Source organism: Condylura cristata, unplaced genomic scaffold, assembly GCF_000260355.1.
Source record: "Condylura cristata isolate star-nosed mole 26May11 unplaced genomic scaffold, ConCri1.0 scaffold00013, whole genome shotgun sequence".
Taxonomy (NCBI): domain Eukaryota; kingdom Metazoa; phylum Chordata; class Mammalia; order Eulipotyphla; family Talpidae; genus Condylura; species Condylura cristata.
In genome coordinates, this window is record NW_004567114.1 from 51,879,538 (window position 1) to 51,894,441 (window position 14,904).

Consider the following 14,904-nt stretch of genomic DNA (forward strand, 5'->3'; position numbering starts at 1 on the left):
GGCAGACCTCTCCTGACCCGCCCGCTGCTCCCCTCAGCGGTGTACTTCTTCGATCTACCTGTTCTGTTCCCCACTCTGTCTGGTGAATCCGCTCACCCTCCGCATCTCGGCCTGTACCCCAGTTCTGCACGAATAAATAAATAAAGATTAAAAAAAAAAACTAGGTAAGTATTATATCCTTTGTTCTGCGGGGCAGGTTCCATTGTGATGTACTTTATATTAATCAAAGTAGATTCAAGAGCACATAGTGGGAGAAGTAGAAATTTTAACCATAAATTGGGTGAAATTATGATATTTCTGGTCCAAATGAATCATTTCTAGACATTTTCTTAACTAGCAAAAACCAACCTAGAAGTAGAGACTTTGTTAGTTTTGTCCTGGATTTACAGGAACTATGGTGAATTCATCTGAGTTTAAAAAAAAAGTAATACTCAGGCCCTCCCTGGTGGCGCAGCGGCTTAAAGCACAGCACTAAGAAGCTTAAGCCACTTCCACATGAGTTCCATCCCCCACTTCCCCGGAGGAGATCCACATGGCAAGGCAGACCTCTTCTGACCCGCCCACTGCTCCCCTCAGCAGTGTACTTCATCAATCTGCCTGTTCATCAATCTGCCTGTTCTGCTCCCTACTCTGTCCCTGGTGAATCCTCTCACCCTCCACATCTCTGGCCTGTACCCCAGTTCTGTATGAATAAATAAATAAATCTTTTTTTTTAGAAAGTAATATTCAAATATGCACCACGACTTACATATAGTACATTTGCCAGATATTGCAAGATTCCTTTTGATGAGTATATAAACTAGTTCTCCGAATTCAAACTTGGACTGTGTATACTTGCAGTGAGGAAAGACATCCAAGAATTCTTTAGCCAACACTTCTCTACCTAATAAAAGTCAGACGAATTTTTGAAGCACTGGGCTTGTCAGAAGGAGCTCTTTAGTAAAACTAAGATTATGAGCCTACTTTGATGTGCTACTAATTAACTGTTGCTAGATTTTATTCAGTGTGGTTTGACTTACCATATAAACATTAGTAATTCATGCTCTGAGCAAAATCTTTCAGATTTATAATTCTAAATATGAACACGCAAAAGAGTTTTCATGACCTCCACTGAGAGAGGTTTACTTCTTGCCAGCATTTACAAACATACAGCTTAGGAACAACTGTATCAACTTAATAACTTTTTATTGAAAGTAACATTGTGTTCTAACATTATGTAATTTTTAGGTATGCATCATTATAAACATCTATTTGTACTACATACAGTACATCACTAGAAGCTTAATTCTACCCATCACTATACACCATAATTCTACCCTATTACCTGATTTACCAATCTTCCTTTCTTTTCTCTTTGATAATCACTAATTTGATCTTAGTCTAAAAGTTCACTTTCATTTTATTCACTTGTTTTGTTTCTCTAGCAACCACATATGCATGAAATCATAGTGATTGCCTTTCTCCATCTGCCTTATTTCACAAAGCACAGTAACCTCTGGATAGATCCATTCATTGCCACAAATAAAAGGATCTCAGCTCTAATTTTTAATAGCTGAATAGTATTCCACTGCATGTATATCTACCACATCTTCTCTTCCTCCCTCCCTCCTTCCTTCCCTCCCCCCCTCTCTCTTTCAGATTTATTTATTTATGCAGACAAGAGCTGGGGTGTAGGTCAGAGATGCAGGGTAGAAAGGGTTCACCAGAGACAGAGTGGGGAGCAGGACAAGCGGATTGACTGAAATACACTGCTGTGGGGAGTAGCCAGCAAGACATGAGAGATCTGTTGAACCATATGGGTCAGTTCCTTGACTAGGGATCGAACTCTTGCTGCAGTGGCTACCACAGCTTCCTTGTGTCACCAGGGAGACCCCTACATCTTCTTTATACAACCATCTCTTGATAATCCCTTAGATTGTTTCTAGCTCTTGGCAGTTGTAAACACTACTGCGGTGAACATGGGCACATGTATGTATCTCTCTGAATTGGGTGATCTTTGATGAAGGCTCTGAAGGCCTATACCCCTCTTAACCATGATAATAGGACATCCTTAAAATTCTCCAAAAGCCATGCCTTAAGATGAAAAACCTTGCTCTCTGCCTTAAGACACAGAATAGGTCACTCCCTTGTTATCAGTAACACAAATTTGTTTGGTCATTTTTATCCACCTAATACCATGCCAGACCTGAACAGAAAGATTTCAGTTTTTCTCCTTTAATTTCTGACTAGTCATGACTACTGAACTCCTAAATAAGTATTATGGAAGAAAATTTGCTCACTTTGAGAATGTTTGTGTCCTGATAAACGTGGTTACTCAAAATAAATGAAGTACATATCTATGTATAAAAAATAATAATGGTGGGCAATAAGGAAAGTGAAGACTGGAATCGGTGCTTGACTTTTAGAAATTTGAGAAATAATTTGACTTCTAAAATGTTTGTGTTTTCAGAAATGTAAAGCACATTATTGAGCCATTAAATATTCTTCTCTGACATTTGGGTCTATTTGCTCACATGAATTCATTTATTCACAAGAAGGGTGAAAGTTTTAGAGTTTTGATCTGAAAATGAAACGATATTCATAAGTTATGATCAAAGAGACCCCTTTTCCCAAACAGCCCTGTTTTGGTGATGTAGCTAGATACTAAAAATGTCCCTGAGTTTTATTAAAATCTAATCTTGGGTTCTAGCATATTGTTTCAGGCTAAGGTTCTATAAAACAATAGTATATTTTCCTTATGGCCATTTTTGATGGGAGAGACTTGGACTTGAGTGGCCTTGGACTGTGTTTATACTATGCTTTCCCAGCTGTCTCCAAGGCAATAATCAGTGAGACAGTTTCTTTCCAGACAATTTCTCTCAGCTTTCCATTGAGCTCATAAGCCCAGGCCAGACCCCTGTCAGTTTAAGCAGGGCCAGGTACTATGGAAATGTAATTCTCTGCAATCACTATTCTTGATTTTCCCACATAATCTGTTTATCCTTCAGCTCACTTTCTGTGTGTAGATCAAGTCTGACATTTGAAGCTCCAAAGCATAAGTTGTTGAGACATGCAAAATTATTTTCTTCATAAGTGGAAATGCTTCTTTTTTATTTTATAAATTGAGAGTATGTGGCATTAAGGTTGCAGTGCCTTCAAATAAAAAGAGGAGTAATCTTGCTTTTATTGTATCTTCCATTCCTCCAGTAACTCAGATCTGTACCATGTTGGTAACCGACGTTTTAAAAGAACAGTACATGTAATTTGCAACAATTCTTGAATAGTTCCGGTGCTTTCCCTGCAAAGGGTGGAAAATAGTAAGGTTCCTTTACCCTTCATTTCTGTTTATTTAAAAAGAGTGAGGCAATATAAAAGTTAATGTTAATTCCAAGACTACTTTAGCACTCAGCAAATCCAGATCACCTTTTATTTTTAATAAGAGATTATATATGTTATTACTGTGAAAGCTTTCACAAATTGCTGCAAACATTAAGAAATGGAATCTCCACTGTAAAACACAGCATCCATCACCACTGAGCAGGGGGCGCACGTTGTTGTTTTTTTCTTTCCCTGTGGCAACCCTTTTCACTGATATGAAAAGGTGTTGATTAGCTTTTATTTATGCTATATATTTAGGGTCTCCAACAGGGGAGCCAACCTCATTTATCTGTGCATTGGCAGGCAGTTCAAGTGATGTAGATAGACTCAGACTTGTAACAAAATAATACTGAGCAATTTAAAACTTGCCAAACAATCTCCTGTCTTCTCAGGAATCACAGAGCTTGGAAAAACTGGTGTTCCTAGGTGAACTTAATTTTTCAGGGTCTTCAGACTCACCTGTTGCCCAAGAACTACTTTGTGCTGGAAAATCACCAGCTCCCCATGAGAGATGTACTGTGTTCATCCGCATTTTGTTGAAAGGAGCTGATTGTTGCCTACTGCCTCAGAAAACATAATAGCCTCAGACTGAGCATTTCCTGTGCTGCTTAAGCGATGACCATGGGTGGCATCAATAATCTTTTCCAAGTGGGATAATCAGGTACTGGAATATAAAAGAAATTTTTAGGCTGTCTGGGAGAACTGGGCTAGCCTAAACAGAATTTTAGCTAGTAACAACACGCAACACAGTCATTGTATAGAGGACGCACTTTAAAGTTTATATTGAATGCCTCTTCTGGAAACTCCTTTTCTGAATGACTCTTTTGCTTCCACCAAGAGTGTGGTTTATCTTTTTTTTTTTTTTTTTAGATTTATTTATGTATATAGAAATGGGGTACAGGCCAGAGGTTCAGGGACAGTGAGAGGATTCACCACACAGAGCGGGGAGCAGAACAGGCAGACAGATGAAGTACACTGCTGAGGGGAGCAGCAGGTGGGTCAGGAGAGGTCTGCTGCGCCATGTGGTCACCTCCGGGGCAGGCAGGGATCGAACTCATGAGGAAGTGGCTTTAGCTTCTTAGTGCTGTGCTTTAACCTGCTGCGCCACCAGGCAGGACCTTGGTTTGTTTTTTAATTTTCTTATATATGGGCATTTATTCTTTGTGAGACGGTTTCAAAGTTGATTTAAAACAACTTGTAAATGAGACAGTTACAGGTGAAAGTACTGACTCTGGAGGAGACGGGATGATTTACCAGAGAGTAACAGCGGTGAATGGGAAGTGGGAAATGTGTTTGGTGGTCAGAGACCACTTGGAGGAGGTGATATGTGAATTGAAACTTGAAGAGTAAGTTAGAACCATCTATGCAGAAAGAAAGGAAGAGGACCTTCTGTTATCACTGATAGTGAGGTATGTTGTGTCAGTTTTATTAGATAGTAAACTCATCAGACACAGAGACAGTTGTTACTTGCCTCTAATGTCCTACAGCAGCATATTATTTGAGTTCACTTGCAGGATTTTCCCCAGGAAACACCCTTTATAGATCTATTGAAAGGTTGTTGGAGAGAACTATTTTAAGGTGTTACTCTGCTTAGTTCTATCAGTGATCATCCAAATATTAGATATTAAAATGTATGAAATAAATAATCTTTGGTTGGATCTGTTTAAAAATAGTTATGTTCATACCTTCTAAGTGTAACAATACCTGAATAGAAGAGTTGGCAAACAGCTGAAGGATACTTATATAATAGAAACTGTTTATTAGCTAGACGTTATTTTCTAGAAAATGAGCATGACTCAGATGCTATCCTCTGAGCACAAATAAACTAGTTGAGGATCTTCTGTAGTTCAAGGTTAAGGAGTTCACAGTATTTTTCCACTGCATTTTGGCATGTAGAACATATTGATTATTTGCTAATTGATTATTTCTTCTTCCATGACTTAAATGAAGAGAGGAAAATGATTTCTATTTTTATGTTAGCATAATACCAGAGACTTTTAGAGTTAGCAAAGGTGAAAGAGGGAGGAAGGAATGCTTATTCATCTGGAGCAAGATTACCTGAGCTTATAAATGGCATGACCTTGGGCAGAGTAGTAACCCCCCTGTAATTTCATTTCTTATCTAAAAATGAAGATCATAACATTTAGTTGTCATGAGTTTTTTGTTTTGTTTTGTTTTGTATTTTTTTTTAAGATTCATTTATTTATTCATACAGAATTGCAGTACAGGGCAGAGGTGCAGGAATGGTGAGAGGATTCTCCAGAGACAGAGTGGGTAGCAGAACAGTCAGGATGACTAAGTACACAGCTGAGAGGAGCAGTCGATGAGACAGGAGAGGTCTGCTGCACCAATGGATAACATCCAGGGCAGGGATTGAACTCACACTGAAGTGGCTGAGGCTAGCTTGCAGTGTTGCGTCCTAACCCATTGTACCACCAGGGAAGGCTGGTCATGATGTCTAAGTGAGTGCTATGGAGAGAGTTTGGCACTTAAGAAAAGCTTTTTAAAGGTGCTTCATTATCTAATTCAAAAGTCTCAGACTCCCCAATATACCATATTTATTCTCCAAATAAGTTGATGGGCATATATTTCAAAATAATTTTTCAGTGTTTAATTTTCTAAAACAACCAGATTCTTTTTTTTTTTTTTTTTTGTAAAGTTAAGGAGTCTGACAACACGGGCCTTAAATATTCCTATGTGAAATATTAGTAGAATTTGTGGGAGCAATTAAAATTTGTGGAGTGACTATTCCTTTATATTTCCTCCAGCTTACTGCAGTCTCACCATCCTAGATTATATATCTCAGACACAAAGTAATTGAGCTTGTAGCTTATAGATATTTCTATCTGCTCCTATCCATTTCTAGGGCAGAAGAGTTCTGCATCAGTTTCCATCCATATTGTATATGCCAAGTAGGGAAGAGAAACAGGCCAACAAGTTCAAAGAGCAAAGTGGAAAACACTCCTTAGCCAATTGTTACCTCCTAAAATTAAAATCTTGTAGAGAAAATTATTTTATAGTTACAGCTCATGTAATATTACAACTTTTCCCTTTTTTACTAATATTTGCATTAAAGAACTAGGGTGTATATCAGAGATGGGGGTTGTGGGGGGGAGTATTCGCGAGAGACAGAGTGAAGAGCAGAACAGGCAGATTGACTGAAATACACTGCTTGAGGGGAGAAGCAGATGAGATTGGAAAGGTCTCCTGTGCCATGAGGTTTAGCTGCCTGGCCTGGGACTGACTCAGGCCATAGTGGTGATAGCACTGAAACATAACCCTTAGGCCACTAGAGAGAACCCTAATCTTAAGCTTTTAAGAAGCCTTACATTATAGTCTGTTTTGAATATCTCTATGGAATGTTTCACCCACTATTCTCATGCATTTATTCCTTAAAAACATCTTTTTTTTTTTTCAATTCAAGCAATGTTTATTGTCTGTGCTATACTAGGCACATCTTCCATTAACAAAGGATAAATCTAATTTAAGCGCTGTCCTTCACTTAGGATCTTATTATCTTAGGGTGGAGACAAATTTCTAGAGAAGTCAGTATGTATGCTGAAGTATTCACTACTCTTACTTTCCTTCACCTGAAGGGATAGTTACTTCACCCAAAATCTTGTTCTAGCATGGGGGTCTGAAATGGGTTTTAATTAATAAATGTAAATATTTTAATAATGTACAAGTTTCTATTTGAATCATTTTTTTTGTTTGTTTTGTTTTTGTAAATTGACCATTATCATTAGGAAATCTTAGGCTTTATTTTTACATGAATGACAAGAAAACCACAAGTGAAGGTAACTCCTACCCTACCTCATACATACGATTTTCTACCTTTACTAATACTGATTAATTTTAGATTGGAAATAGAATATACCTTATTGGGAAATTGCTTCAGAGTCCTGTAACTAATATTTAAAGATGTGTTGGCAGTTGGAGTTTCCATAATACAATCTAAGCAGTCATTTCTTGGGAAGGTTCCAAACTTGCTGAGTCATTAATTTTACATAGCGGTTAAAAACAAACTCAATCTCAAGTACAGCAGGATATACTTTCTCTGTAAGTAGGTATTCCTTGCATATAGTTCTAACTTTGGCATTAATTTCAAATGAAACATTTTTAGCATAAGGACGTTGCAGAATCTCTATAAAACTACAGACGTTAAAAAGAACATAATCTCTGTAATCCTTATTCTATTTAATATCTAATTCTGGCTTTAAAATTCAGCTTTCATCATTGTCCTTTTTTTCATATTCTTTCCCATCCATAGTGGGATACATCTTAACACTGATGAGATCATCATCTACAATTTGCCAAGTCAAATCATTTTCAAATATCCATCCTCAAACCATATTTAAAAAGACGTTAATTCTCACAAAGTCCCACACATGTAATTTTGTCCAAACTCCTCCACTCAGGAAAAGAACAATTCCTAGGATAAATGGCTAATGTAAAATGTAAGTTTTTAGAAGCACATCCTCCTGCATATGCCTACAAAAATTATAGAGAAGTGAATTTTAAGTGTGCCTTGTGAGTTTTGCACCATTTTTTGCTCTGAGCATAATAATAAAGCAGAAACAAGATGTACCTGTTCCCGTTCCAAAGCATTACAGCTTTTCCTCCCTTTTCCTGTAAATACTCATTCTGTAGATTTCTCAGATTAACCAACTACACAGTTCCAAACTGGAAAAGCAAGTCACATTGAAAATTAATTTAAACACTGTTTAGGTAGCCTGGTAAACCTAGATAAAATCTGCAGTAGTGTTGATTGCTAAGGGACATTTTTCTTTACCATAGATATCTTTAAAGAAAGATCTGCTTTAAAATTCTTCAGCAATATAGACATTATAATATATAATATGTAAATGAGTAAAAATGAAGTATGTTAATGAAAAATAGAGCAATACTATATCTCTTTACACTGTACAATAAAGTATTAAGTACAAAAAAGAAACCTATTTAAGTTACCATTATGCTTTTCATTACTAAATCTAGTTTCATGTTATCTTAAAGTCCAAGTTATTTGGGTTTAGGTCCCTGAAATTCTTTTTTTGTTAATGTATTTGCGTTTTCTGTTTGATTTTTTTTCTTTTTCTAAATGAAGAAATATTGGTTTACAAGGATGTATATGATTTACTGGTTTGGAATCACACCCTTCAAGAGAATATTACCACACCACAGCCATCACCAAGGCACCCATGGTTTCTCGCAATAATCCATTGTATCCTTTTCATAGACTGCTTTCCCCACCTCCTCACCCACTTCTGGCAGCCTCAGTTTCATGGTCTGTTTTGTTTCTCTATATTTACATATAAGTAAAGTAACATCACCTTCTGACTTATTTCACTTAGCATTATCCCCCAATTCATGTTGTCACAAATGGCACTTATCTTTTTTTTATAATTTATCTTTTTTTTTGTAGCTGAGTAATATTTCATTGTATATATATATATATATATGCCACACCTCCCTCATTCTGCCTTTGAGCACTGAAGCTGTTCCTATAATGGGCTACAGTAATGGGCTACAGAACATTGTAAATAGTGCTGCAGTGAATTAAGGAAGACATAGATCCCTTTAAATCAGTGATTTTGCATTCTTTAGGTAAATACCTAAGAGTGGTGTTGCTACCTCATAAGGCAGACATATTTTTTTAATATTTTGAGAAATATCTATACACTTTTCTGTAGGAACTAGACCAGGCTACATTCTCACCAGTAGTTTATGAGGGTTCCTTTAACTCTACATCCTTACCAATACTTACTGTTTGTCATCTTTTTGATGTGGACCATTCTCACAGAAGTGTTTTGACTTGCATTTACCTGATGCTAAATGATGGGTGGTCATGGTAAACATGTGTGTTTGTGTGTGTGTAATGTTCTTGGTCATTTTTCATTGGGTCCCATTTTTCTTTTCCTTTCTTTCTTTTTTTTTAATTGATGCATACAGAACTGGGGTATAGGCCAGAGGTACAGAGGCAATGAGAGGACTTACAAGAGAAGGAGTGGGGAATAGAACAGACAGATTGACAAAGTACACTGCTGAGGAGAGCAGCGGGCAAGACAAAAGAGGTCTGTTGCACCATGTGGATCACCTCCAGGGCTGAGAATCAAACTCCCACTGAGGCGGCTTTGGCTAGCTTGCAGTGCTGAGTCCTAACCCACTGCACCACCAAGCAGGGCCTGGGTCCCATTTTACATTGGGTTATTTGTTTCCATTTTGTTGAGTTATATATGTTCTTTGTAGATCTTGCATATCATTCCCTTTTTGGGTGTATGATATCTACATATTTTCTGCCATTCATCAGGGTATATTTTTTCTTTGGTGTTTTGTGTGCTTCAGTGTTTTGTAAGTTTGATGTATTCTCAATTGTTATGTTCTCTTATTTCTATTGGTGTTAGAGTGTTAGAGATAAATCCACAAAGACATCACTGACGCCTGTGTTTAGAGAGTTTTGACTATGTTTCCTTCTTTGTATTTTTGTGTCAGGTCTTAAATCCAAGACTTTAAACCAGGTTGACATAATTTTCATGTGTGTTGTGAAACTTTAGTTTCATTCTTTTGCTTGTGGCTCTCCATATTTTCAACACCATTTATTGAAAAGATTTTCCTTTCTCCGCTGTATACTTTTCACTTCCATGTCATAGATTAACTGTTCATATAACTGTGAATTTATTTCTGGCTGTAAATTCTATTGATATCTGTGTGTTTTGTTACTCTACCATACAGTTTGAATATTTATAGGTTAGTAGTATTGTTTAAGTTCTGAGAATATATATCACTGCTATTACTTTTTTTTTTTGGTCAGGATTGTGTTGGCTCTTCAGGGTCTTTTGTGATCTGTATGAATTTTAGTAGTGTTTGTTCTTTATTTTGAAGAATGTCATTGAAACTTGGATAGGGATTGCATTGAATAGGTGTATATTTTAGATAAAGTAACATTTTAAAGATGGTTATTCTTCCAGTTCATGAGCAGGGGATATATTTTTGGGTTTGGTGTGTGTGTGTGTGTGTGTGTGTGTGCACGCACACGTGTTCTGTTTCTTTTAACAATGTCTTGCAATCTGCATTGTATAGGTCATTTACTTCCTTTAAATTTACTTATGGGCATTTCATTCTTTTTGGTGTATTTGAAGTGTGATTGTTTTCTTGATTTCTTTCTTTCCCTGCCCATTGCTTGTATAGAGGAATACAACTGATTGTTCAAAATTGACTTTGTAAACCTGCCACTTTGCTGTACTAATTTTTTGTTTCAATTAGTGTTTTTAATGAAGTCTTTAAGATTTTCTTAGTGTGCTATCATGTAACATGTGTATAGTAATAGTTTTACTTCTTTTCCAGTTTGGACTCCTTTTATATTATTTTCTTTTTCTACTATGTTGAATAGTAGTAATGAAGATGGATATCCTTGTCTTTCTTCTACCAGATTTTTTTTTTAAAGATTTATTTATTTGTGCATACAGAACTGGGGTATAGGCCAGAGGCTCAGGGGCAGTGAGAGGCTTCACCAGAGACAGAGTGGGGAGCAGAACAGGCAGATTTACGAAGTACACTGCTGAAGGGATATGCGGGCGGGTCAGGAGAGGTCTGCCGCGCCATGTGGTCACCTCCGGGGCAGGCAACAATCAAACTCATGCGGAAGTGGCTTTCGCTTCTCAGTGCAGTGCTTAACCCGCTGCGCCACCAGGGAGGGTCTTATACCAGATTTTAATGGAAAGTTTTCACTTTTTCACCATTGATAATGATGTTAGTTCTGGTTTACCACTTATCACTATTTATTAAGTTGAAATATGTTCCATCTGTCCCTTTTTCATAAATGGGTATTGACTCCTAATAAATAATTTTTCAATATTTATTGATATGATCAATGAATTTTAACTCCCCCCCCTTTTTTTTTTTTGGTGAATTACATTGATTTCAGATGTTAAATCATCCTTGTGTTCCTGGAATAAACCCCACTTGATCAAGATATATAGTCCTTTTCATGCACTGTTAAATTTTGTTTGCTAAGATTGGTCTGTAGTTTTTCTTTTTTTGGGTGTCTTTTTCTGGCTCTGGTATTAGGATATCATTGGCCTCATAAAATATGTTGGAAGTATTTCCTCTTTCCCACTCTTTTGTAAGGGTAGAATTTTTATGAGTTCATCTTTAATGACATGATACAATTCATTTAATGGCCTGTGACTGAATCAGGAAAAAATAGAAAACTTGAACCAATTATAAACAAAGAAATTGAAATAGTAATCAGAAGTCTCCCCCCAAATATCTACATCAGTAAAATTCTTATAAGCATATATTTCCTTTAAAAGCTACCTATCTCTAAATTTTTGTCTACTCTGTCACTTGGTACATAAACTAAAAATACTATGTAATTTTCCTATCTGCTACTGATACCTTCAAAGAAAACTTCATGTAAATGAAGTTTTTTTCCTTAAAATATCAACTGAATATTATTTTTTAAAGATTATTTATACATACAGAACTGGGGTACAAGCCAAAGGTGAGCGGATTCACCAGAGACAGAGTGGGGAACAGGACAGGCAGATCAACAAAGCACACTGCTGAGGGAAGCAGTAGGTGGATCAGGAGAGGTCTGCTGCACCATGTGGGTCACCTCCGGGAGGGGAATTGAACACGCACTGAAGCTGCTGCAGCCACCTTGTAATGCTGTGCTCTAACCCCTTGCACCACCAGGGAGGGCCCTCAACCGAACATTATTAATAAATAAAATATGTCACTGTTTCTGAAATTACTTAGAAGCATATCATTTGTGTTCAGTTCATTAGAAAAAATTTTAAATAACAATTAAAAGCATTACATAAATGGTGGTTCTTAAACATTGGTGACAAACAATGATAAATATGATTATAGACAAGATTCTTCTTATTTCATAGGTTCTTGTTTTTGTTTCAAAAGCTGGTATATATCAGCAGAGTCCTTGTTTTACATTATGATGAAATGAATATTTACAAAGGTATTTGCTAGTGACCCAGTCTTTCATTTTTGCCTTGCCTTTTTAGATTTGCTTCATGATAAGGAAAAGCACATGGAAATGTATACCCTGCAAATAGAACATAAGATTTTTTCTACTCTTTCTTTTTAACCAGTAAAATTACTCAGCCTCTTTCTAGGTGTTAGTAGTTCCCATATACGAAGTGACCATATATTCACCTGTCTCAAGATTTTAACATTTCACTTTTTCATTTCAAAATACTGTTCACAATGAAATGATTAATTATATGAGAAACTATAAGAAAAAGTAGTAAGTGTCTTTGGTATATTGCCAGCTGGTTTTAATCTTAAGATATCCTGAATGCTGTTAACATCTTAATTTGCTATGAAATCTTAAATCCTATTAAAGTCTAATTTCTGTCTATAAATTATGTAGTTTGTGAGTTGCTATTCTGTGCCATGGACACGTGTGGATGTGTGAATCTCATCATTGCCTGCATATATGTGGGTACAGTCTCTGAACCAAAAACTGACAGTCAATTTCTTTTCCCTAAACTTATGTAGCATTTTAAAATTCCTTATGTAATCTGCCTTGAAGATAATAAATGAAAAACTTGTCAAGAGTAATCTGGTCCTTATAGTTTTTGGCAATGTTTATATGAACATTACAGTGTCTAAAGAGAATAAAACATTAAGTTTATCAGATTTCCTCTTGTTCTTCTAAAAGAAATTATGCCACCATAAAGTATGTAGACCTATGTTATGCTTATTTTGAAGACAGCCTGGAATTAAGTATCTTAAATTAAGGCAAATAATTGAAGAGTGATTTTGTCAACTTTTTATAGGATTTTCCAAATCTGAGAACATGTTAAGTCTGTTAAATAAGTGTAACTTCAGGTCAGCTTTTATTTTGAGTGTTGAAACTTTCCAACTATGGAAAAAACATCTTTGTCCATGCTTAAATCTGAGTTTGTGTGGGTTACTGAAAAAGGGGTATATGGTACAGGGACATACCCCTGTAGATTTAATTACTTTTTCAATTTTCATTAATGGTGTTTATTCAATTATAGTTCTAATTTGGAAAATCTTTGATATATCAAGTTGACTAGACTCTCAAAAGAGTTGGGACTTTCTAGAATGATTATGCTTTACAATTTTCTTTTACAGAGTTGTAATTGTGACTGTAAAGAGAATACTGCTGTGTAGAACCTCATCTCAGATTTCTTTTAAAGTTAGTGAAACTATGAATCAGAATTTCCCCATCAGTAGCATTACCTTTGTTATAGATAAGCATTGAAATGGACGGAAATTACATGCAAACATGATTTGTTTCACATCTTGTTCATACTCATTCAAAATTAGAAGTTAGTTAAGATAATACTGCAAGATCTCAGGAGGCAAAAAACATAAGTTCGAAGCCCAAACTGTAGATAACAAGGCCTATCTTTTATATTGATTAATACAATAATAATAATAGAAACTTAATAAATTACTCATATAATTATAATAACTATTAAAAATAATTCCTATTTTATTCTGACAATTTTGAAATGCATTTATAAAGAGATACCATGGAATGGTCCAATAACATAAATAGAATGAGAGACAAGAGTACTTAGATAAAATTATTACCAAAACAATGATATTTGTTGTATAGTCCACAATTTGCTATATTTTCAATTATAAAAGTAATAACATCTTTTCACTCTCTTTAATATGAATGAGGAATCATAACTTTAACCTTTTATATTCAACTTTATTATTTTTTAATAAAATTAAAGCACATGTTTAAAGACACAAATTTACTGAAAGTTTTGGAAATCTTATTCAAGTATTCTGATCTCTTGTTTTTGTACTATGAAAAACAAGGTAACTCAATTAGGAAGTAAAGAGGGATATTACATTAATTAACAGAAAGTTTATTTTTCTCATTCTTAAGGAATATGCAACCATAAAATAAAATACAATTTAAAAATACATAAATATGCAAATCAAATAGTAGTCTTACTCTTTTCATCCTTTCTTGTTTTTACAAATGTACAGCAAAAGTCACCATCAGAATCATTCATTGGTCGAGAGAAGAGGTCAAATTCTCAGTCATACATTGGAAGACCAATTCAGCTTGACAAGATTTTGATGTCTAAAGTTAAAGTGCCGCACACGTTTGTCATCCACTCGTACACCCGGCCCACAGTTTGCCAGTACTGCAAGAAACTTCTCAAGGGACTCTTCAGGCAGGGTTTGCAGTGCAAAGGTAAGGTTGCTATTGCCACTCCAAATTTGTCTCTGGCCAAACTCTGATCTTCTTGTTAATCCCAATCCATTCAACATGACTGTTCTTGTTCTTTCTTCACAACTTCTCTTTCTGATAAATAGTTTGGTTTTGTTGGTTTTCTTTTAAAATCCTTGTGATTAGATTGCAGATTCAACTGTCATAAACGTTGTGCACCAAAAGTACCAAACAACTGCCTTGGTGAAGTGACCATCAACGGAGGTGGGTAACGTGGGCATCCGGGTCTTTGCTTCATCCATGTTTGTTTATTTTATTTTACCTTTATTTTATTTATTTTCTTGCTTTTACTTATGGCTTTCACC

The 14,904-nt window shown here is 35.8% G+C and overlaps 1 protein-coding gene across 1 annotated transcript in view; it reads left to right on the forward strand.

Annotated features, from left to right (window-relative positions):
- The window catches only part of PRKD1 (protein kinase D1), a 219,461-nt gene that overhangs the window by 157,548 nt on the left and 47,009 nt on the right, over positions 1-14,904 (forward strand). The window contains exons 5-6 of the mRNA XM_004681964.2: positions 14,353-14,563; positions 14,726-14,803. Coding sequence (XP_004682021.1) covers positions 14,353-14,563; positions 14,726-14,803 — 289 coding nt within the window. The remainder of the gene's footprint in view (positions 1-14,352; positions 14,564-14,725; positions 14,804-14,904) is intronic.